General features: G+C 48.7%; 3 protein-coding genes across 14 annotated transcripts in view; 2 read left to right on the top strand and 1 right to left on the bottom strand.

The window, feature by feature from the left end:
• Positions 1-17972, bottom strand: part of LOC119458380 (mitogen-activated protein kinase kinase kinase kinase 5) — a 153861-nt gene extending 135889 nt beyond the window's left edge. For 5 of the 12 annotated variants that reach the window (XM_037720221.2, XM_037720220.2, XM_037720215.2 and 2 more), the window contains exon 1: positions 17357-17970. In XM_037720221.2, coding sequence (XP_037576149.1) covers positions 17357-17461 — 105 coding nt within the window. In that variant the 5' untranslated portion in view covers positions 17462-17970. Of the gene's footprint in view, positions 1-17356 lie in introns of all 12 variants that reach the window. The other 7 variants (XM_037720225.2, XM_037720223.2, XM_037720214.2 and 4 more) reach the window with 4 other exon arrangements.
• A 310-nt stretch (positions 17973-18282) lies between these two features.
• LOC119458384 (flavin reductase (NADPH)) overlaps positions 18283-25104 on the top strand; it is a 33778-nt gene continuing 26956 nt past the window's right edge. The window contains exon 1 of the mRNA XM_037720228.2: positions 18283-18453. Within this exon, the coding sequence (XP_037576156.1) occupies positions 18369-18453 (85 nt within the window). The 5' untranslated portion in view covers positions 18283-18368. The remainder of the gene's footprint in view (positions 18454-25104) is intronic.
• On the top strand, positions 19527-20684 carry LOC119458383 (methylglutaconyl-CoA hydratase, mitochondrial). Its single transcript, XM_037720226.2, has one exon. The coding sequence runs from the start codon at positions 19690-19692 to the stop codon at positions 20620-20622; it is 933 nt and encodes a 310-aa protein (XP_037576154.1). The 5' UTR covers positions 19527-19689; the 3' UTR covers positions 20623-20684.

The raw sequence follows: 25104 nt of genomic DNA on the forward strand, positions 1-25104 counted from the left end.
CATTATGTATTCTTAAGCTGAGAAACATACTCTCCACAATGTAACTGTAGAAAAGGCGACGATGCCGAGCACTACCTAACGGACAGTAATATCTAAAACATTTCAACGATTAAGGATGTCGCTGAAGCCAGCACAGGAGCTCGCGAACGATTCACACAATGGATCGTATTCTAAAGCACATAGAGAGAGTTTGGCAGCAGCTGAGACAAGAAAGAGGTCGTAAAACCAAAACAAAGGGGGTAAAAAAACAGACGGCGACAATGCACCTCGGCTTCCGCCTCACAGGAGGCAACCCGTTGCCATTGACCTCGAACCAGCGCCAAAGGCTTCTCCGCCGAGGCCCAATGGGTTCTCCGCTGTACGTCGGACAACAATCGACGCCCTTCGGCAGATAACGGCCCACATTTCAACGGGGTTGACACGCGGGCGTCGCGAGTATAGGACTCGCCGCGCGCACGGCCGACGACGTCCTCGCCCGCATCACACCGCGCTATATACCGCAACACACAAATCATCGAGAGAGAACAGCGGTTCGGCGAAGTACACACAGCGGGCCAAGTGGGTCGTCCGGGTCTCTTCTCCCCCGCCCGCAATACCCCAAGGTCCGCGCTGCTGAAATGAAGCCGAACAGGGACAACGACGACGTCAATGGTGATGCTCGACGATCCATCGATTCGAGAGAGAGAAGGGGAGCACGCGGATCGAAGACCCGTGACGCCGGCCGAGTCGTCCTCAACGCGGACGCCTTTGGGGAAACGCCCCTTCCAAGCAGCGCGCCACGAAGACAATCGCCGCGGCTGCAGTGGCAGCAAAGCCGACGACAGAGCGAGGTTGCGTCGGATGATAAGCTGCGATGCAGCAGCGGCCGGTGAGGGGGGGGGGGCGTGGACCGTCCTCGTCGGCTGTAGACCGTGTATGCAGTGTACTACGTGTCACTGCACAGCCTTCGCTTGGCGCTGGCTAGAACAATGGAGAACGCGCGGGGCGGCCATCGCGATGATGATGTGTGTAGCACCTATCGACGCCTTTTTCGAGGCGCCTGTATGCATGGGACACCTGGCTCTTTGTAGTCGGGCAGCAGCAGCAGCAGCGCGGAAAAGAAAAAAAAAAAAAAAAACTCATTACTTGCTCCGTATACAGGCTCTTGAATAGCCGCGGAAGCGCCAACCACAACCCATGCAGGTTTGGAACAAGGATGGCAGCGCCCAGGGAGCTTTCCGTAAAAGGGTGTCGTCAAAAGGCATGCTTAACCAAAGAAAGGAAAGAAAGAAAGAAATGTGACGCTAGCAGTGACAAGTACCCGTGAGGAGGAGGAGCAGCGCACGTGGTGTTAAAAGCTTGGGTGTTAAAAGCTTTACAGCTCCCTGCGGTTTTTTTTTTTTTTTTTTTTTTTTTTTAACTGCAGGATCTGGAGAGACCACACCTCTGTCGCACGAACACGTTTTGCTCATGCGTCGTGTGTGCACTGACGTCATCGAGGCCGCCATACTGTTGTACAGCCAGCACGGCGAAAAGCCGAGGGTTATCTCGATTCGCTCAACAGCAGCAGCACAGTGCATGTAAGCTGTGAACGTGACAACAATATGGCGTATGTGACGTCACGTGAATACTCCCCATAGGTAATGCATACCGTCTATGGCCTATATACTGCATGGCTACAATTCGAGCACGGTCGACTTTGACATCAGAGCTGCGCCCAACACCGCTTCGCGCTTCAGAAGCGCCGTAAAAGGCGTGCGCAAACTATCTGCGGGCAATCCGAAAGCATACTCGCAGAGCGACGACCGACGACAGTTCCACGTAAAGTTGATCGGTACAACAGTGGGGTCATGGCGGCGCCATGCATCTTTTAATAGCTTCTTTTCTTTCCTTCTCCCGTTTTTCTTCTTTCAAAGAAAATGACCCGTACACTAATCCACACTGAAGACTTCTCTGTCATTGCCGCAGCGTCGTTCCTAGTATATAGGGGTGAATCGTCACCCCAAATCATTTTATTTTTCTTTAGCCTCTCCCACTATAGCGTATTCGGCAAGATACAACACGGGCCACGGCCTCCTCCGTCAGCGCAAACGAAGTTCACGGACGCCCGCGACATCTCCGTCGCGACAGACACGCGTGCGCATAAAGACGACATTCACGAAATAAGAACGACAACAAAAAGACACAAGCGACCGACCAGCTGGTTCGGAGAAGGCGCACTTCGTACACGGCAGGCGAGTGTGCTGCTGGGCTGTAATGAGTGAATCATCAGAGCTCGTCGTTCCCGGGTCACTTTGCTTTTCCTTTTCTTTTTCCCCCTTCCTTTTGGACGTGTAGCGCGTTCACTAGAACGGGCGTTTGACGGAGGCAAGCGGGCGACAGCAAAAACACTAAACAAGAAAACGCAGTTAGCACGGTGAGACAGGCGAACGTACTGCGCGCTTCCAGCGAAGTAATGATGGCGCCGAGGTCGACAGCTAGAGCTGCTCCTGCTGCTGTCGGTATGCGCTTGGCTCGGAGGAAATCACCGAAACACCGGTGCCTCCTCGTGACCCGTCGTGCTGGAGGACTCTGAGGTTCACAGCCGATGAGTGCACGGCCAGACAACCGGATGCCACTGATCAATTTGCAGCATGCTTGCTGCCTCACACGGAGGGTTTAGTCTGTGCCAGCGCTTGGAGTCATTCGCCTGGCCCAATCACCCTGACGGATTGTAAAGTTGGCTGGTAAACTCACCCGAGATTATTATTACTATTATTATTATTATTATTATTGTTGTTGTTGTTGTTGTTGTTGTTGTTGTCGTTGTTGTTGTACGTTTGTGTAGAGATCTCTTGGTAACCTGTTGCGGTAACTACCTCGCTCAAAGCTGACACTGGAGCCAGAAGGAGATACCATCAGCATGCCTAAATATTTACCAGGCTCCTTCAATCATTCCCAAGAGCCGAACTAATCCAACTCAAGCTCAGCTTCGGTGGTCTCACGGGAACCGAGGCGTATAATCCGCAGGGTACGACCGACGGTGTCGGAAAAAATAAATGTATTACCCGCTACAACCGAACCCGGATATATCAAACCCGCATATGACGAATTATTGGGTATAACGAACAGAAGTAAAATCCGCTCGGAATTTTTTGTATAAAATTTTTAATCTTGTATATCGAATTACCTATACATCGAACTTTTCTTGCGATGCCCGATATGCGGGTTCTACTATGTTTCCTTAAAATGTTTTTACAACGGGTTGAAAGCGCTAAGTGTCGAGTAAAGTGTCGTTGACGACGCTCGGCACAGAGCCGTCGTCGCATGTTTCAAAGTCGCCCGCATAACGAGGACGCGTAACGCATACACTCGAGTCGACACACAGCAGAGGGCTTCGTCAAGGCAACGGGCGGCGGTATCGCTTATGCACGGCCGATCGGAGTCGGGCGCCAAAGAGGCGCAGCAGCAGTATAGCGGTGAGTCACCGACTGCACCGGTCGTCGGGGCCTTCCCCCAGGTTTCCTCCTGCATCTTCTTCTCTCTCGCGTCAACTGTTACGTCTACCTCGCGTCTCGTTTTTCTGCGAGGAAAAACGCTGAGACATGCAGGCCGCGCCGTCGTGGTACACACATGTCTACGCGACAAAAGCCGGATTCGCAAGGCACGAGGCATATGCAGTTGCGTCATGCGCACGGCTCAACGCTCGAGGTCACTGCACCTCAGTCAGTCACAGTCATTCACAGGTTAAAGAAGAACGAAAGGATTAAGGAGAGGCAGAATGCTAGACTTGGATTAGGTGCTTTTGAAACCTGACTATAGATCAAGCAGGCTATAGGTTGACTATTTGTCGCCGTTCTGTTACGAAGATGATTCCAATAAAAAAGTTGTCGCAGTTTCACCTGAAAGTTGAAGCATCAATTGCGATAGCAAATTTGTAGAGAGCTATACGGAGTAATGATATTAGCTTTATCAGCTGTATAAACTTGGACATGCAGCAGCACCGGCAACGCGCAGAACTGTTGTCGACACCGTCGGCGTTTTGCCCGCGTTCGCTCAAAATGCGTGCGGCGTTGGTGACTGTTGCCGGAGCCTCTGATATAAATAGGCACTTGGTGCCGCAGCTAAACGTCGCCTCCCTTCCCTCCCCCTTCCTTCCCTCCCCCACGGCCTCTCGCGCATCGGAAGAAGGCGCGTTTGCTCCACATATATGGTGATTGTAAAGGAGGAAAGAGACGCCTACTTCTGCAGCCCTTAAGCAAGCACGGCGCGGAACGCGCGTTTGTTCTCCGCCGTGCGTTCACTCCCCGTGAAAGAGCGCGTCCCTCGCGCCCTTTCACTCGCACATACAGCGTTCGGCGGCGCGCGGTCACGATTTCATCTCCATTGACGTCATACGGAACCTCACGGCGACGGCGACGGCAGAAATCTGCTTTTGAGTGTCCATATAATTGCTATCGCAATAAAAACATCATCATCATCATCATTACTACGAGGCAACCAAGGAATATAGGGTCGAATGCCCCCGAAACTGCCCAATTGGCTTTAACAGACACGCCGTATAGTGGAAGGCTGCGGTCTGATTATCACCAGCAGGGATTCGGAAGTAAACATCGCTATAAACGGGACAAGAATACAGAGGACAGTGCGCTGACTACCAACCTATGAAAGGTTTATCGGGTGAAAGGCGGCTTGTCAGGTTAGTGCTACCAAATCGTGTACCAACTATACAGCTCACTTTGGCGTGTTTATTGCAACTGGGGTCACTTAACGTGCACCATGCACCGGATTATATTTTGACCAACTTTCGAGTTCCTCACCGTGCACCTATAATGAGGGATACACACGAACGTTCTTGCATTACCGGCCCACATCGGAATAGGGCCGCCGCGATATCTGCAGGAATCGATCCCGCGACCTTGTGCTCATGCAGCGCAACGTCGAAGCCACTGGGCTACTGTATACACGAGAATGTGAGTGAAAGGATTACATACGAAGTGGGACAGCATGCGAACGGTTTTTTGTCAATGACGAGCTTGCCGCAGCTAACGACGCGCGAGCTAGGGCGCCGTAATGCGTGAAATGTTATACGCATCGACGAGGCTAATGCACGCGCAGCAGTAAAACGGCGTAAATGCGTAACCGCGCGTGCGTGATGCATGGAACCGGTCAGAAGCGTCTGCAGCGCGCTTCTGACTTTGCGTCAGCGTCAGCGCCAAGACGAGACCGACACAAAGAGTCAGGCTATAGTTTCAGCCTGCATCCCGCGGAGGTTTCCGCTCCTATATATACATAAACATGGCCAGCCACTCGGGGCACACACACATACGTATAGTCTAACAAGCTAAGAATTGAATACGAGCTCCGTACCCACAAAACCGCACTGCACACATGCCTCTCCGCGCCTCCATCCTTCTTCAAACTATGTTTGAAGGCGTGCTTCAAACTCGGTGCTTCAAAACAGAGATGCGCCTATATTCAAATAAGTCCGTCTCCGCCACGACGTCACTGAAGTGAGCGCGCGTAATAATGGCTGGCGCATCTATACCTATTCTCGTTTACTACTTGGACAGCGGCGTACTCACTACTGCATATTTAGGTTGCCACGGGCTATAAATCTGGAATTCCGTTTGCTGAACGCCTCCTCGAAACAACGCCGGTGAATGCGTGAGAGCGTGGTCTCCAAGACATGCGCCGAAAGAAATCGCACCGGTCGAGTTGCGGCGGCCACGCTGGCAGCCACAGTTTCATACTAACACCAGGGAGCCATGCTACCTCAAAAAAGAAAAAAAAAAAGTATCGTGTGTGTGCGTGCGTATGCATCGTGTTTCGACTACTTATGCACTCACACTAAGCTTCGCTGTATATCGAATCCAATTCGTTGAATCTGCTGCATTTTATTTTAAAGGTGAAATAATTGCTTAAAAGACGAAATACATTCTTCATAGTAGCGAGCGTTGGTGGCCAAATACCTGCATTTAGCGACACTCATATACCAGAAGGTTTCGAAAGCTTGGACGGAGCGGGGAACAACGCAAGGCAGCTCGAATGGCGTCACCATCCCGCACATCTTGAAACTTTAATTACGATTTTAGCCCGAGGTCCGCTAACACTACAAAAAGTAAATCATATAGAGCGCAGTGCTACGCCAGTACGCATCCAGAGCGCCAGAAAACGGATGGAAACACAGTTATTCTGGCCGGAGCATAGCAGACGACAAACGAGAGTCCCCCTTATGACGTCACCGGAGCGCCGTTCGCAGCGCCACTACAGCTCTACGTCGCTGCCGTACACAAGTAAACATTCTTGCACCCATCCATGCCTAACATCCAGACCATTGAGGCTGTAAAAAAAAAAAAATTACTGTCCTACTGCGAGCTCAAACTTTTACACCAGCTGCGATGAGAGAAGCCGTATAGATGAAAACTGTGAATTAATCTGCACACCGAAACACCGGACGCGAGATTTTGACAAGGACAGGTATTTTTATGTCATGCCGTTTTCGTGTCATCTGCGTGCGCAAAACACGAGTACCATTATAAAATTTCCCTCACTAGCAGCACACACCACCGCGGTGGCTTAGTGGCGGTGCGCTGCAAGGCACGAACCGCATTTCGATGGGGGCGAAATGAAATGACGCCCGTGTCTCGTGCCTTGGGGGCGCGTTAAAGATCCCCCGGTGGTCAAAATTAATCCGGAGTCCCCCACAACGGCGTGCCTCATAATGAATTCGTGGTTATGGCCCGTAACACTCTAGAATTCATTCCCTAGCAACTCAAGGTGACATCACCGAAGGAACAATAATAATAATAGTATTATTATTATAATTGTTGTTGCGGTAATACTTTATTAGGAAAGGTGCTTTTACAAGCACATTTTCTGCCCACATAAGCCCAGATTGCTTGCGAGAGGGCAGGCAGCTCAACGGTGCACACACGGTTTAACCAATAGCAACATAAAAACACAACAGAGCGACACGGTACAAACCGCTGAACTACAACACAATGAGATAATCTACATCTCAATATACAATTAACACTATATAAAAAAAGAAATTTGCGCATATACAATATGCGAAATTTCCGATGACAAAAATGTAGCTGGAACAGCATCTCAAAAAGAAGAGAGCAGGTTCAATATGTTGAACTAAATATTGCGGGGTTTTACGCCCCAAAACCAGCGCCTGATTATGAGGCACGTCAATATGTTAAACTGTGATACACTGTATTCTAAACCAACGCTTCGCTCATTTCCGAGTGAACAGGAAATTCAAACATCCACGCAGCCTTCTTCCTTCGCTTGCGTAAGCAAGTCTTCTCTAATAGCAAAGACCAGTGCAACGGATATCTCTAAAGAACCTTGCCGCCGCGCCTATTTCCAGCAGACTGAGAAAAAGCAGAAAAAAAAAAAAAAAAAACACTGCCGGTCTGCGTAAAGGGATTGGAAAGCGACCAGATCGCTTCGTCCTCGTCGAACACAAACGCCCTTTGTACTGCCTGTCTTCTCGCCGTGTTTATATACCTTGGCCACTGGGGCGCAGCGCGCAGAGTTCGAAAACCGAAAGGAGAGCCGACAGATGCCGGCCGCTGCCGACTCGACGGCAACACGAGTCCTCCGTCATGGAAGTCGGTTTCGCTTTCCGATACAGAGACTGTCAGCCTCACCCAAAGTTATACAGCGTTAAAAAGCGCGCAGAAAAGAAATGCCAACTGGTTCCGAGTAAAATTGACACCATCGGGTGGAGATAGAAGTCGCTCCCTCTACCATGACGCAGACAAAGCGTCCACTGAAACGAAATACGTCTGTCTCTCTCTCAACTTCAACGTACACTGGGACGCCAGGTCGAGCCACTGCGCTGTCGTCTGCTTCGGTCCAGCTGAACAGCTTATGAACTAGTAGTTCATCGAAGTATAAAGACGCGATTCCTTTGTTCAAGCGGTTTAACCATCTCTCCGCATGCTGTACGCAACACGCGGCAGCTAGCATTCTAAGGTTAAAACTCGGCGACGGCCAATTAAGCGACTTTCACCTGGCCGTAGCCGAGTTTTGGCAGTTTTTTAATGCGAACTGCCGCGTGTTGCGTGTTTTTTCTTCGTCGCTCACGCAATCCCGAACGCACTGGTTACTCGCTGAGCCCGAAATTATCGTCTGGCAAATCCAATATGCACACCTCCGTTCGCAAATGCGTAATACGGTGACGCACATGCCACGCAGGAGCTTCTCCTATATAATACCGTGCGCGAGATCCCGGATCTGGAGCTGGCGCTAGCGCCAGCTCCAGATTCCAAGAACACTGCCCCGTTCTATAAGTGAGATACACGGTATATTAGACAAACTCGCACGCACCGACACCGGTGCGAGTGCAGACTGCTCTGTTCGTCGGCGAGGCCTCGTTTCCCCGTTGAGTACTCGCGAGGCGATCGGAGCAGCGCTCTATCGTAAACACGGGGTTCGGTGGCCGCGTCCGGTTCCGGGTGGCGGCAACCTCGGGTTGCAGAGGCCGGCGTTCTCGCCTTTCGCGGCCACCTCTCAGTGCTGCTCGCTGCATGTGCAGCGACGGAAGCGATTACATCCAGCGACGCCGGTGCCCGGAAGGCAGCGCTCATTATACAATCCCGCGACAGACTTTATAGGAAGCTCTGTTCCGACTGCGTCGTGACGTGCACCTCAGATACCGTTCCTGATCGGAAGCAGGAGACGACGGTTTTAGGCCTAACTATTGAGCGCCTTGGCCGGAGAGTTTCTCAACGGGCGGGCGCTGGGCCGCCTTAGGAATGCCAGTATATATGTATAGGCGTGCGAGGTTATGTATCTCGAACGTGGCTTGGCCTATGCATAATTGTCGCTGCTAATACAAACCGTCACTTCCACCACGGAGAGAGATACATGAATCAGAGGCGAAACACAGGGAGATCCCTTCCGCCACATACAGTCGATGGGCACGGATGATGCACCGCAATCCGCGGTGGGGGCTATACATAAGCCTTCCACACTTCCCGCCTTCTTTTCCGACCCGTACTATACGTGCGAGCAAAATTAACTCACCAAATGCATACAGCAGCGAAAACAGAGAGGGGGGGGGGGGGAAAAAAAATTGAGATTTTCACCATCTATTACGCCCTTGCAACAATAAGATTTGCCAAACGCGAAGACTTCCTAGACACCATCACGCAGGTCACGTTGTCAAATACGAGCATTAATATTTTTTTTACACACACAGAAATGGTCTGGTGTTCGCACCAATTCGTTCTTTTTGAAGAAAATGTGACCAATATATATTTTTGTTCTTAATTTCTCGTCATCGTTTGTATTTTCTTGTTATCGTACGAAAAATAACCTTATAAGCACCGCTCCGTCGTCTTGTGTATGATTTAAAAGTTCCCGATTTGCTGTCCATGGGTGCATCGACTTGACCATAGCGGCGTGAAGCTTGCGCTGCGATTCAGGAATTTCTTTACGCTTAAATATTAGTTAAGTGATCAACGGATCATTTAATTTCTAAATTCTGACCTCAACATACATTTTGGACAAATTTAGTTTGATTTGTATTATTTTGACGTTTTCATTTATTCCTTCATTTTCATTACGTATACGCTCCAATTTATTTTGACTCTAACCTTATACTTATTCGGAACTTGCGTTCATTAAATTTCTTTTTGATGTACTCTTAATTTCTTACTTTGGGCAACCCGATTCCTGACCAATCCCCAAGAATGGCCAAGTGCGATTGCCACACAAGGATTTACGTCTTTAAGAGAACAACCGCCGAAACGTTCGGGTTCGAACGAAAACGGCCGGCGTGACGTCACCAGGAGGCTCGAGAGATCGATTCGGTGCGAACGGATTATGTCTCTACGTCAGCAATGACGTCAGTGGCCGCAGCGCGAAGAGCCCGCAGTGCTGCCTTGCACAATGGAAAGCGGCGCGCGTGAGCCAAGAAAGAAAAAAAAAAGTAAAAAAAAAGAGAGAAAAGAACCAAGACCCACAGAAGACCCACAATGAAATCGATTATACGCAAGGAGCAGACAGGCAACGGGGCATACTCTCCCCGCGAGAACTTCACGGCGGTTCGCACAAAATTATTCAGTCGCCTGCGAGTTGGCTAACTATAAAGCGATAAACGAAGATTGTGAGGCCCAGGCACGACATGTCTGGCCGTTTACCCTGTTCGAACCCCTGTTACACGCTCACTACTTGACTTTCGTTGAACGCGTTTTTCGAGGAACTAATTCTTGTAAGACGATCGAGGCCACGATAGAATTCCCTACAAAAATCACTACAGGACAACTGTGGCGTTCCGATCGCTCGCCTAAACATGGTAATGATGTGTAGCGCATTTATTTGTCTAAATATTAGTGTTATTGGCCTGAGACGCATGTGTGGCGTTTGAAATGTTTTATTAAATATGAAACATTTGCCAAGTTTGAACGCGTCAGCTGAAACTTACTGTAAATATGTAGCAAATACAATTTATAGAAGGAACGTTTCGAATGAGCAAATGCCCTTTCTCAGTCGCGGTCCAAGCTGGGTTATCAGGGCAGTGGTCGCGCCTATCTGATCACGTGAAAGCAACGGGGCCTTCAAGCGCCATCGATGATAATGCGCAATTCGTTCGAAGTTTCTTTCTTCTTTTCGAAATTTCCTCGCAATTGTTTGCCGTCCGATTGCTAATGACCGAGCGCGAAAAGCGCGAGAAGGCATTAGCATCGGAAAGGCATCGCTAAAAAATACCGGCCCAGAGCTCGCTAGTACCAACGGTCCATCGATCGATCGGGTGCCGGTGCCAATATTATCTAACGATTCTTTTTGTCCTTTTCATTTTTTTTTTTTTTTGCCTTTCATTCGCTCGCACGAAGCCGCGCCCCGTTCGTCCACTCAGATGGACGAACGCTACTAATAGAAAGGACCTTTTCAAGCGACGAACTCATCGAATTCGCCAGAATTGCAATCACGATTGCCTATGGCGATCGAGCAGTTGGTTGACTTCTGCCGCCTCGTCGCTGCGCCGTTTCCCGGCATTCGAGAAGTCGTTTCGTCACAGGCGTCACCTTCGAATCCCAAGTACCGCCTGCAGCGAAGTTTTAGGACAGTTAAAAGCCGACTTGTTCCCAAATTCGCCTATCGGGACCCCCTATACATCAAGGTGGCTCAAAGATCGAAGAACGACGACGCCTGCAGTTTTGGCGGACGAACCTCGGTGCTAAAGCACACGTCGTGTGAAATCGATTATAACGGAGCCCCGGGCGGGGAAGAGGCCCGACGAAATGAATTGCGCGCCCGCGTGCGAAAGCAAAAAACCAGGACACTCGGCTCGGAACAACGTCGGGCGCTCCTAGGACAAGACAAGAGGAGGGGGGGGGGGGGGACGGGGGGGGGGGGGGGAAGGGCTTCGTATCAGACCGACAGGCATGGGGAAGGGCTTCGTAATCAGACCGACAGCAGAACGATTGGATGAGGGGGCGAAAAGAGCAGCTGAAACGGGGAGCTGCCGGGTAATGAATGGCCAGGAGCGATGAATTATTGGCCGATTCGCTGCCGATAACGGTTTCCTTCCGCTAGTTCGTTTTTGCTGCGATCAAGGCGACAGCACACGTGATCTACGCGTTCCGGTTGAGCAATTTCACACGGGACGTCGCGCTTGCGACGGAGGAACTAAAGTCCCTATATAAGAAAAGTACCGCCATCCTTCGATAAACGCCGCTTCCCTCTCTCCTGTATCTCCGATTGGACGATGATAGCGCGCGGTTTTCACTTCTTTATATTTTCTTTTTTTCCGCCTCAGAGCCATGTTGAAAGTCCTCTGCACAGCCGCAGTCGCCGGCGGCGGCGCGCGCCCGGCCTGAAAGCTTCATCGTGGACTTTCTAGGTGCGCCACCGTCGAATTGGCTTTCGCAAGCAAAAAGTAAAGAAAAAGCAAGCGCTTTAGAAGAGGAGGCGGCGGAGGAAAGAGTAGATGGCGGTACTTTTCTTATATAGGGACTTGAGGAGGAACAACTACCCGGACGATCATCCGCGCGAGTTCGTACACAAGGCGTTTCAGGAAAAGCGTTCGAAATTCCATTAAAAAAAATGGGAACGATGCGATAATTGAGCAACTGACTCTGGATTGCTTTTACCGCATTTTAAAATGAATAAAGTAGTTCGACATATAATTACGAAAATTATGCGTCAAGCTTGTTAACCGAACGAGTCGGACGATTAATCCTATAATGCAAGACGTCAAGCAGCGATCTCGCCCTCTTTTATGCTTCTTCACCGACGGCGAAGCGTCAAAGAGTGACTTCACTCATGTGTGTCTGCTAAAGGGCGTGACAGTTGCGCTTTTCGGCAGTTGGGCTTTTATGGACGTTTTCGCCGATAAAAGCGGCGGTGGCGCGTAGATGGAGAGGACTTTAGTTCGGCTCCCTTCGGCTCCTGTGTAAACAGTAGTAGTTCAGTATCCGCCGCACAAATTAGCGCAGCCAGCTTGTTTGCATGTCCGGGACAGGTTATGAGTTCCTGGGATGGCGGGCTTCCATCCTTGCATTAATGTCGGTCGCCAAACCTTATCGGCTAAATTAAATTTTCGTAATTACTATAGTGTAATAAGTACATCCAGAAGTTGTAAAGCTTACGTCTCTGTGGTAACATTGATCACGGAGCAATCGCTTAGCTGTCGCATCTTCCTTACTTCATCTTTTTTTTTTTTTTTCATTTCGAGCGCATTTTCCGAAGTACCCTGTGTATACCAACCCGGAACTACGTTTCAGCTACGAACTGATACCGCAGGGGGGCATACCAATTCCTACGGCGTGCACCAAAATAGGCCGTGTTTGTACAGCGCACCCTTTGGGAGGAGGAGACTTGAAGGGGCCCGGCAACTCCACAACATCGCACTCTACCCTCCACACTGTGGCGAAGGCGCAGTGCGGTCTGCGAGGCCAGCTTGAGTAAACATCTGTCCACCAGGGACAGCAGGGTGCGAAACTGAGATCGAGCGGCGGGTTGAGAAAATAGGGTCCTGGAAATGTTTAACGGAACGCTAAAGCGAAGCACGATTCAGTTTAGACTGATAAATCGCTCTTTCAAAACTACTTTCGCTAATGACGCCGTTAAGATGTTTGCAAAAGGTTGCGAATAGTTGGGACTATATAGTTGGTTCATCTTAAAAGATGTCGTGTAGCAAGCCAACGTGTTGTTATGGAACTTACTTAAAGCGCGACGCAATAAACAAAGTCGTGTGGTGTCGTCCTTGTCTCCGTCCTCGTTTATCGCGCTGTTCCCACGCATTCTCATATACAGGTTCATTATTAGAACATAACCTGGAGGTCACAGATCTATATCACGAATTTCGCGTCCAATTCAGTTTCTTTTTCTTTTTTAATAAAAGGTCATTTTCCAATACGGCTCAACTTATTCTTTGTTTTGTCTTTAGTGTGCCTTGCCTCCACTCCTAGCCCCCCGCACAAAAAAAAAGAACTAAAGTGGAATTTGGTCTTTACATTTGAATTTCTATTCTTGCGAAACATAACTGCTTCACAAGTTAGGGAAGAGCACACGTGGGTGACTTGGAAGCAAGCAGACAGAAATAAGAGAGAGAGAGCGTGAAAGATTTGAAAACTAAAAAAGGAACAGCAATGAAAGTGACTGCTAGTACAGTTGTCAAAACACAGACTCCACTTTCTTCAAAGGTGAAACTGTAAGACATTAAAAAGAAATATAGCATCGTGGTAGAAACCGCCGTTACCAGCAACCCAAATGACTTGCTTTATTTCTTCAATTAGGCTGTGTTCTTGTCAAGTCATTTGCTAAATTCTCCAGTCATTATGGCTATCAGTGGTTTCTTGTTTTTCCTTTTTTTTCCCCTATTTCTTGCAAAAGTGGTTATTTATATACACACTCACCCTCCGCAGCCATTATCACACCAACTTTCAGGTAGCCTGAACTGGTAAACTCATGAATGGTTAAAAAAAATGAATTGCCAATCTTGTTTTCCAGCAACAATCACTCACGCCATGCCTAATGGCATGATCGGAGGAGGGCACAACAATATGTACCAAGTGGCTTTGTGAAGATGTTCAGCTGTTGCTCCTCATGGACTCTTGAAAGCAAATTAGGGTGCTCCCTGTTATATTCCTCGTGACCAAATGAGAATAGCCACCGACAGTCTGCCAACATCACTGTTTAGCACGAGGTAGCATCGTTATCAACAACGACGACTGCTGTTTGTTCATTAATGTGCTGCTTCAGTATTGAGCCACTTCTCATAGTGTGTAGCTCGAACAAGCTTTGGACATTTTTTAACACATTCTGCAGATCCTGCATCAAGCTCTCTTTTTAAATGAGTCACCCCGCTTATTTGGTCCTGGCTTAACAGTGCCACTGGCTTGATGGTGTGCACTGATTCGGCACCTCTGGCAAAGCTGGCATGAAGGCAACTATGGAAACTCCAAGATGGCCACCTAAGGACGCTTAGTTAGAGTGTCCTATAAAAATTACTTCTGGTGTTAGTGTTGAAATCTGCAATTATAGCAGTTAAATCAGGATTGCTATTGCAGGTGTTGCAAAATTTAGTAATGCATGGTGGCAATTTGTGCCAATAAGAAAGGTCATAGCAGCGTTCTGGGCCAATCAGAGCCAACAAGCTTACACATTCTACAATATGGAGGGATTTGACACTGTCTAGAATATTACCCTAGCATAGAAGGATAGGTAGTACCTTGACTTGCCTAAACTTTATCATTTGGCTTCAAATTTCATTGTGACTATACAAATTGATCATTTTCAACAAACTACTTCATTTGAAATGCAACAGTTCGCAATGATTATGTAAGCATGCAGAAACTTGACTGCTTTGCCACATTTACAAAACTATAAGTGCTCGGAAACGTCGAATGATAAATACATGATAAATAATGCCACAAAGACTTTTGAAGCTCCAAATCTGCATGTGCTAACCACCCCTCCCGCAGTAGTGGAATGCTTTGCAGCATCAGTTGCCTCTAGTAATTTATGTAGGAAACTATACTTATGCTCTTGGGTAACTTTGTAGCCCAGGTTTCAGGAGTGCAGCCTGTTGAAGCCTGGTCTAGAAATATGTTGATTACGATGAAACATTTCAGCATTAACTGAAGTGTGACAATGTATCAGCATATTATCTTATTCCTCCTTAGAGTAGCAAGTGATGTGTTGTGCAATACTTTCATAACTGAGGTCACCATCGTTTAGAGAGAGAAAGACACATTTATTAATGAAAAAAAGTGTATATATATATATATATATATATATAAAAGGCAACCCCTGCAGTGTTTTCAGTGTGGTGCCTAGATTAGATGAAATGTTACATTCTTCAAACAGTAAATCAGCAAGCTGCCGTATATTATTTTTCGGTGGGCAGATCCTTCCTCTTGGAAAGATCCAGTTGTTCAGCGTAATGACTGAGCTCTGTACTGTATGTAGCCCAGCAAAAATACTTCGCAGTGAGGATAGGTCAGGTCATGCTCATAACAGATGGTGGTGTTGTGGCTGGCTCGCCTGTGTCGCAAGTTCCACAGGTTGGGTCCAGCTACTTGTCAAGGTATGGAACTCTGAACGCTGGTGTGACTGCCATGCCGGTGCGTAGACCTTCATTATAGTCTCTAACCTCATTTTATTTGAACAAAGAAGTGTGCCCAGTAGTGGCGGACGTACCATACTTGTCGTGACACCATAATTGTACCCACTCCAAGAGACCGACTTTCCGACAAACCATCGCTAACGGCAATATTCGGACGCCTCAAGCCCTAATCACGTCCTCCACGTCAAATATGGAATCAGGTGACACACGACTGCAGCCACAACCTGAAGTTCAGGGAAATTCGACGTTATCTGAATAGCACGAACCACCGACGACTGGCAGACTGATAAAGACCCATTATTAACAGCTTCGATAGATATGAAAAGCGCTTTCATTTCATTGCGCACGGTTCCCTAGATTACGAACACTTGTCAAACAATGCCGCTACCTCGTACGACCTGAATCTCTTATCGCCGGATGGAATCGAATCCACGGCCCCTCTTAGCAAAGCTCTCCCTTTTCATTAGACGCCCATGCCCGACAGTCATTATGATGCAATCTTACATTTCACCTCTCCTGAATTCACCCGCGCCGCGACTCGCAAAGCGAAACACTTAATTGTTTCTACGCTCCTTTCGAACTGAAAACAATCATCGACATTTGGCGCTCTGCGCCCTCCGACGTCCAAGTATCGTCTTTGTAAACTACTTACGTGCTTGTCATTAATAATGGAGTATGAGCCACGTGCATTTGCATCAGGACTCCTCTATCAACTTCAGGCTGCATCTCTTCAACGAACGGGCCGAAAATAAAGCATGAAAAAGTACCTTCATCGCAACAGCCGGCGCGGCCTCTTCAGAATCTTATCTCGCGCAGGGTAGGCTACGCCACGGTCGGCTGAGTGCATGCTAATCATTTAACGATCATATCGCTCCAAACTACCACTATCGAGCCGTTTCCCGTTGGCGCGACCACGTACGCCGGAGCAAAGATAAAACAGAAACCAATATCCTCTGCTCTTCCTGCCCGCAACTATCAGACACCGTCCCATTTTACAGAGTAATAACGGTACAAGATAACTTCTGCAAGTAACATTATATTCATTGTTTTCACACTTGAGAGGTCGAAGAGCAATCCTCGAAGAAAACTTTTTTTTTTTTTTTTTCCCCGGTCGCAAGGACCCCTCTGTCCAGCCACGGACGACGTCAACAAGGATAGCAGTTCGTAGCCGAAACGTTTCTCGACAGAGGACCAACGCGAGCGGTTTCAGGGATGCGACACCGTCGAAGTCTCTTCAATAAACACTAGGAATGGATGCGGTCCGAGAACGAAATGTTTCGATAAAAAACGTTTCCGCGCGCCGAAAAGTTGTAGGCCTAGCAGGCCAGCAAAGCGCCTTTCCAAGGCGCCAGTGGTGATCCAGACGTCTGCGCTCTCGCTTGCTCGCCGAGCCAAAGAAAGAAACACAAAAGTAGCACAATCGCAGCTGAGTGACTGGTTACTTGGGGCCGTCCGGTCTTGTGTTACCGACGGCCGCAACGACAGTCGCCAGAAGCGTGCAATTATTCGCGAGAGAGTTGAGCCAAGCCGGGCTCATTACGAAATCGCGTCGAGGAAACAAATTTCAAAAAAAGACAGATCGCCGCGCTGTTATTTAGGTGACTAGGTGAGGCGTCGATCGAGCTCGGCGACGCCGTCGAAGGCTGCCCCGAGAGATCCTCGGGTTCGGTTCGCGATCGAGGCATTCGACCCCGGGGACAACTACGCAGCCACGCTCGCAGCTCGGCCCGACGATAAAAACACGTCGCGAACCGAAAACGCGAGCCAGGTCGGGTCGCAGCACCCTGGGGCCACATTACGTACCTTGTAGACATCGCCGTAAGTGCCGCTGCCGACCCGCTGCACCAGTTCGTACTCATCCTGGGGGTTTCGCCGCGAGATATCCGTAGGCGACAGGGATGCCATCATAGGCCGGCCAGCTTCAGCATGGTGCGCTCTCACGAATCCATATTATTCCTCCGAGAAGATCTGCTGGCGAGACGAGGGACGGCGCACGAATAGAGAGAACACGATCACTTCGCACTGACGCGAAAACACAGAAAACAGCACGGGGTCACTCAAAGGCCACTCATCGCACCGCGTTTGATTCTTTTCACCGAGCACAAGCAGCTCCAAGCACAGAAACGCACTCCGTTATCCTCCGTCGTCGTGCACCTCCCGATGCTGCTGCTGACCACTGCTGGATTGACTGACTAAACGGATTGCCTTCTCTTCCTTTCGGGCTTGGCTCTGAACTTGGCTGGGCTTCCGGTCATGCGGTAGCCGCCGTTGCAGTGCGGGCAGCGGCCGGCACTCCGCCCGGCGCTGTGGAATGAAAATTGTTCACTTCCCGCGGCCCGGCAGGGATAGGAATTTTCTTTTTGGAGTACCGGTGAGACCAGATCCTGCTCTCTGGGCTCTGCGGCGCGCGTTGCGGAGCCAGCGACCAACCGAACGTGCTCTGCTAGTCTCGTTTTTCTGGTAGCAGCCGCCTCCCCTTTCGAAACAAAAACAAAACTCATTTTGTTCGTCCAGTGGCTGCGAGTGTGCCGCCCTCTCGTTTCTAAAACGAAAATCATTCTCCACTCTGAAGACAAAACAATACTAACTCTATTCAAACAGTAATGCAATAGAAATGAAGACGAAGTACCAATTTAAATTGTCTCTGACAATTTTTTATTGTATTTTGTAGCTTTTTCGCAGCTACGCTCTTGTGGTGGCTCGTTTATTAGATTGACACGTGACACACGTTTATCGTCTGCAGCGCAAAACGCAGGGCAGGTGCAAGTACTCAACACAAGCTCGGCTGCACGTATCGCGATAGTTTGCGCGCAACATGGCTCCTACGATGAAAAAAGTTGCTATATTCGGATCAACTGGTTTCACAGGACAAGCGGTGCTTGACTACGCTGTGAAGAAAGGTAACTGGCGCGGTTTTCTGATCACTCAACCGACATCGTGCTGTGTTTCCTCGTTTCGAGTAACTTGTATAGTAGTATGAAACTCTATGGTTACTTGGAAAAGTATTTTTGGTTGGTTAATTCAAGCTTGCGCATTGTTTGTGAGTACTGCCTACACTAACGGCTGCCGTAAGGCGCAAACTTGTTGCGGTAGTTTATTATGTGTGCCGGAACAACGTTTTGTGAACATGTAGTTTTAACCGCTTCTGTAGCCGGGCATATATATCGTTTTCAGTACTTTATCTACCACCGTGTACCCTAGTATAAGCTCACCCTACATCTACGATGTGGCTTTAAGTTGCGCGACGCTTTCATCCGGTACGCCTGGCCCGGTTGTGTGTCACTTTTATGGGGCTTTGAACGGGAATTTCATACATCTGCCGGCCTGCCGCAGCATGCAGCTGTAACTGTAACTATGTTGAATATATATATATATATATATATATATATATATATATATATATATATATATCAAAAGAAGTGAAATTATAACCGATGAGATCACTGCCTGGCAGCTGGCGCGAACTGTGCGCGCATTGGGCGGATAACCAGCTTAACCGATTTTAAACTCGTATTCGCTACGTCGACTTCCTTCTCAGCGTTTCAAGGTTGCTACTATCTGCGTTTTACCCGTTTCCTAGACTTGAGAGCGAAAACGTTAATTTCATCACTCTTGGTTTTGCATTACCGAATGGATACAAAAATGCATTAGCAGGGTTCCGCCCCTCAAGTCTCGAGCATGTTGTGCATGCTGCTTTGCTCTTTCCTTTTATCCCCCCACTCGCCGGCCGGAGCTATGTTGAACGTTCTGTTAGATCTTTCTACACAGAAGACAATGAAAACTGCTGTTCTTGCGCATACGCGCTCTCGATCTCAAAGCAAGCTCGAGCATGGCCTCAGCCGCACAAAGTAGGGGGATGGGAGGAGGCGTAGCTAGCGTAGCCTCCTTTGATACCATTTTCTCAGAGCCTTCAAGATTGTGCGGTGTGGGATCTCTGAGGCTGCATCAGTGGATGTTTTGGGGCTTTGCCTGTGGCTATTGGCTTTGTGCTGTGGCGTTGTCGTCTTCCCGTGGCAGAAGCGGCGAGTGGCGTGGTCTGCTGATATATGTCTCTCGCATCTTCGGAGGAGGCGTGAGCGTAGATTTTTCGTATCGACGGCGAGGCTCCGAACTACGTGCCGATCTTCACGACCGCGATGGTGTCGTCGACTCTCCTCGTCCGCACGCTGCTGCTGCAGCGACCGGCAGGCCGCGTCGGCATCTGCTGCAGCGGCGCGCGCCGGTACCTCTCTCAGCAACAGCCTGCTGCCTCCGCCGTCCCCGCTTCGTCGGACGAGATCGTCGTCGAGAAGCTGACCGGCGAACGGTCGGGCATCGCCGTCCTCGGGTTCAACCGACCCCGGGCCAAGAACGCCATCGGCAGGGTGTTCCTCGAGCAGCTCGAGGCGACGCTCGACCGCCTCAAGTACGACGACTCCCTCCGGGTGCTCATCGTGCGAAGTCTCGTGCCGGGTGTCTTCTGCGCCGGCGCCGACCTCAAGGAGCGCGCGGCCATGCCCCTCCGCGAGGTCGCACCCTTCGTCGCCCGACTCCGCGGTGCGACGGTCGCCCTCGAAGAGATGCCCGTGCCGACCATCGCGGCCCTGGACGGTGCCGCCCTCGGCGGCGGTCTCGAGTTTGCCCTGGCGTGCGACCTGCGGGTGGCCTCCAACTCGGCCAAGATGGGGTTAGTCGAGACCACCCTGGCCATCATACCCGGCGCCGGGGGCACCCAGCGGCTACCCCGCGTGGTCGGCAGGGCCAAGGCGAAGGAGCTCATCTTCACCGGCAGAGTCCTGGACGGCGAGCAGGCCGAGGACATCGGACTGGTCAACTGCGTTGCCGAGCAGAACAAGGAAGGGGACGCCGCCTTTCGGCGGGCCCTGCAGTTGGCCGAGGAGATTAGGCCGCAGGGACCCATCGCCCTCAGGATGGCGAAACTGGCCATTAACAAAGGCATGGACGTGCCCATTAGCAATGGACTCGACTACGAGAAGGCGTACTACGTACAAGTGACACAGTCGAAGGACCGGGTTGAGGGGCTCAACGCTTTCAAAGAGAAGAGGAAGCCCAACTACGTCGGGGAGTGAGGTGGCGTCTGTGTGCTGCCAACGGTTGCGCAGTGAATAAAAACCGGTAATCTTGTTTGTTACGTATGTGTTATGTGCACTCCCTTATCCTTGCATCACCATTAGCGTGCGCAAAGATGTGCGACCAGTGGTAACGCTATTGGCAACGGAGTCCAAGATGATTGGCAGCACTACCACCAGTTCGTTCGAGGTGACTAGAAGAGCAATCTCTTGTGATAATAAATTACCGCAACATGCAACCACATAGTAACTCTGTGTGCAATCAAAGAATACCCTGCATATGTTCTGCCTTTGTGGGCCAGTGTACATGCAGGGGAACATGTCATGAAGTCGTCACTTTGCCTTGCACAAATATTGGCATTCGGTTCCAATGACTTTTTCGTTAAGGCACTTGGAAAGTATTATTTGCTTCAACATCGAAACAAATTATGGTGGCATCTAAACTCCTACATACACTTAGTTTCTGCTACTATGGCTCATAACTTTGAAACATTCTCCCGAGTCCACTTTCTTGAACATCTATTGAGTGTTTGCATACATAATTTGTAAGTAAATTCCTGATCTTTGCATATGGACACCCACTAAGTACTGCTCTTGAACCACTGACCTTACAATGCCTTTCTGAGCTTGCTACTGAATCATCATTGGACATACTTTTGGTATGAAAGGAGGATCTGTAAAGTGCAAGCACGTAGAGCACTGTGAAGGTATTTTCACCGGTGAAAGGCATGGCTATGGAACTTCCCTGACCTGTTCCTCTTTTTTTTTTTTTTGGGGGGGGGGGGGGGTTCTACTGCATGGTGTTAGTGAAGTTACTTTCTTTCTCTTTCTTTTCTCACCATCTGTTGAGTTGTAACTTGTAACCTGAATCCAATTGCTTACCAAATCTAAAGCAGCGCCTGAGAAGACATGAATGGGGCAGGTGCAAAACTGAATTGCATCAGAGAATGGAAAGGTGAAGCCTCTTGGATCGGAACCATTCTTTCGGCTGCATAGAGTAAGACTTTAACAACAAAACTGTTAAAGGAACCCTAAACAACCTCTGACATTTTTTTACACATTTCGAACGAATGTACGCATGGCATAGAGAATGCTGTGACCACCATCTCTAGTGAATGCGTCAGCGCGGCGTGCCACTGGAACTCCATGCTCCTCCCCTGGCCTTTCCGGTGCCTCCTTCAGGCATCGTGATGTCAACAGGTGACGTTACTGGTGACGTTACCAGGGGTAAAAGCTGCTGATTGGTCAGTCGTTGAGGGACGACAGCGCCAACATGGACAAGAGCCGACGGTGTGTTCTGAGAATGCAAGGGGGCTGACCCACTGTGCGCCACTGAAACTTTCGTGAAGCTTCCATTCAGTCAGCTTCACATGAAGGGCAATTATAAGCAGACAATGAAGGACCCTTTATTCTGAGATGCTGAAGCAAGCCGCAGCTTTCGCTGCACTGCATGGGCGTATGCAGCAAGGGGGGGAAAGAGTGCAAGGGGAGAGTAGCAATGGAGAGCGAGAAACAGCGGCCGCATACGCATTTATCGAACGCCTGTAACTTTACTATTTATTACTGCACCATCTCAAAAAAATTCTTGCGGCCATATGTTCACAGTAGGCTAGTACACATCAGCCACTCGAACAAATTTTCAAGCTGAGGGTGGTTTAGGGGCACTTTAAGAGGTTTTCCACAAAAGCTTTCATGTGGCCGCATTGTTGGTATTGAATGTCGGCCAGAAAACACCCAGCAATGCAGCGTACGTTAGTCACCCCAAAGCGGCCATATGACCAGGGCATCGCTGAGAATACACAGCCGGCGTCAGTGATGAACCACCGCTATTAAGAACAGCCGGCAAGCCAACTCTACCAGGCCATCAGAATGTGCAGGCAGACACCAGCATTGCCAGGGCAGGCGCAGCACACCGGAAAAGGCTTCGAATATAGTGGAGAGTATAGAAATACCAAGCTCGGATGTAGGGAAGCATTTGAAGAGGCTCGCACTGGATATATTGAAGCAGTAGCGCACCCAGGATCTCTGCCAGGGGGGGGGGGGGGGTTGACAGTTTGCCAATACCATCTAAACAGCACTAATTTCGATTTCTTAACGGGAAATTGTCAAAAAAATGAGCTTTTTGCGAGTGTGCAGACGATTGCGCGTCTTACATCTTAGTTGCAGTACTCAAATACGTAAGGAAAGAAAAGGGGTTAGACAAAAGGGGGGGGGGTTAAGTCGGCCTCAGGGGGGGTTCCAACCCCCGAATCTCCCCCCGTCGGTGCGCCACTGTATTGAAGTGTTTGCAAAGTCTTGAGTAGATTTAGGGCAGTGGCGAAACAGACCCCTGGGACTTCCAAAGGGTGCGAAAACTGGCTTATGCAGCTTCGCTGTAGTTGCTTGGACTGACATATAATTGTGAAGTTTCTTCTTTTCTTTTTTATGAAGTGGGCAAACTTCATTTGACCACCAGATGATGGGACACTCACTTTTATTGGGTAGTTGGATTTCAACTAAATTATGTAAATGTGGCTATGCAGGCTTAAACTACATAGTAGTGGCAGTGTGGGCTAGTTGGTATTCCCTAGTCTTATAAGTTTTAAAGCGCAAACGAAGACTGGACAACAAGAAGCTCAGCCATCAAGCGCTTGTCTGTGTTTCTTGTCGTCCCATCTTCGTTTGCGCTTTAAACTTATTATACTTAAACTACAGGAGGCTGCAAGGAGGCTCAATTGAACACCATTTGAGCACAACAAATGTCAGAGTAGCATGCGTGGCACCTTGCAAAGGATAACGTTGCAGCTTTAGCAATGATAGTACTTCCTTGACAGGCATACGTGGTCATCTGTTTTAATGGAAACAGGCTTGTTATCTCCTGTGGTAGCTATCACAACTCTGTCCCATCTGCTGGATTAGTTACAGATAAAGAGTCAGACACCAGTACTTGCAAGACACACTGCAGAGAGATATCGACTAATTAACAAATGTTTACCAATTAACATTGTAATTGTAAGCTTTAGAACATATGTGCCTTGTAAAATTGAAGAAAGTGATATTCACTTAGCAGAAATTTTGTACATAGCACCAGTTTCAAGAGATGCCCTTCTTTGAAATCTGTGGTGAAATGCATTGTTCCAGTCAATACTCATCAACACCCCATTTTTCCGTGTGCTTGTAAGTATTGATTAGAACATCAGTGCATCGAATATCAAGTAATTTTCAAACGGGTTTCAAATAATAAATAACAAACTTTTTTATTATTAACATTAAAAAATGTTCGCCGCCGCTGGGAGGCGGCCCTGAAAAGTTTGGAGCTGGAAGACCAGCTCTGGGCCGCCCGGCAAGCCGAAGATGCCGCCCGAGTGCAAGGACTTTGAGCCGACACGTGAGGCCACTAAAAGCAAAGTGCAGGCTCTTTCAATAAAGTTTATTTCTTCTTCATCTCCTATTATGCCAACATTGGCAACTGTTTGTAGTTGCACTGCGCAAAATAAAGCTTGGTTTATTTAACGCTCAATTCGGCATTAGGAACACATTAGCAGTTTGTTTGCATACTGAGGACACTTTGGAACATACGTCATCATGCATTATCAGGATAAGGCTGATCTGATATAACGTGATGTTTATTTATTTGTACTTTTACAGCCATTTGACACCTGTTTGTACCATCAAGACTAAATTAGAGAATCACATCATCTGCAACAATGTGTGTTTCAGTTTTATTTTGGTGAAAGAAACAGATGTGCAATAACAATAAATAAACATAAAAAAAATGCTGGCTCTCCGGTAATTGAGAGTAGATGTACGCACGAAATGTTCTATCATATTTCATCTTTTGCTACCTTTCGTGCCACCGCCTTCAACCGCTTTTCTTCCTGCAACAGTGTAGCGCGCCCAGCGTCTGTCGCTACTTTTTCTTCTTGTCACGGACTGCTCACGACTCGTAAACCGCTGGCATTCAAAAGAGCACAGGCAACCCTGTCTCAGCGCCTAAAGATGTATGGTGCCCTCTATCTGCCTTTTGAACGTCGCTATTGGAAATGACAAATAAAACTTCAGCGAACTAGAAGTAACAGCTTGAGTGATATTGTGAACAAACATTAGGAAGAAATTGGAAGCATCTTTTTTTTTTTTTGTAACTTGTTTGGGAAGTATCTGGCATATGTAATGCGGTCCTGTACAAAAGGTTGGTTGCCAGAGACCGTATTTTCTTTACTTTTGACTGGTTGCCCGGATGATCTCACTTTGTTCTCGCAACGATGCCTGGATGTTCTCGTTTGAGTGCCCGGATAACGGCTCTGGCTTTTGGCTCAAGGTCATTTGAAGGTCACCGACAACAAGAGCTAAGAGCATTTCATGGATAATATACCTCAGGAGGCCTGGCTGATGCAGTGTGGTCTACTATAAGACTTCTAGTCATTTATATTCACCATGATTGGGATTAAAGCTGTCATAGTTTTCATTTGATCATGTTTGATCCTGCATCTGTGATGGTATGAA

Source organism: Dermacentor silvarum, chromosome 7 (genome assembly GCF_013339745.2).
Source record: "Dermacentor silvarum isolate Dsil-2018 chromosome 7, BIME_Dsil_1.4, whole genome shotgun sequence".
In the NCBI taxonomy this organism is placed as follows: Eukaryota; Metazoa; Arthropoda; class Arachnida; order Ixodida; family Ixodidae; genus Dermacentor; species Dermacentor silvarum.

Coding starts and splice junctions, on each gene's coding strand:
- LOC119458383 (XM_037720226.2), top strand. CDS start 19,690: ATGGTGTCGTCGACTCTCCTCGTCCGCACGCTGCTGCTGCAGCGACCG.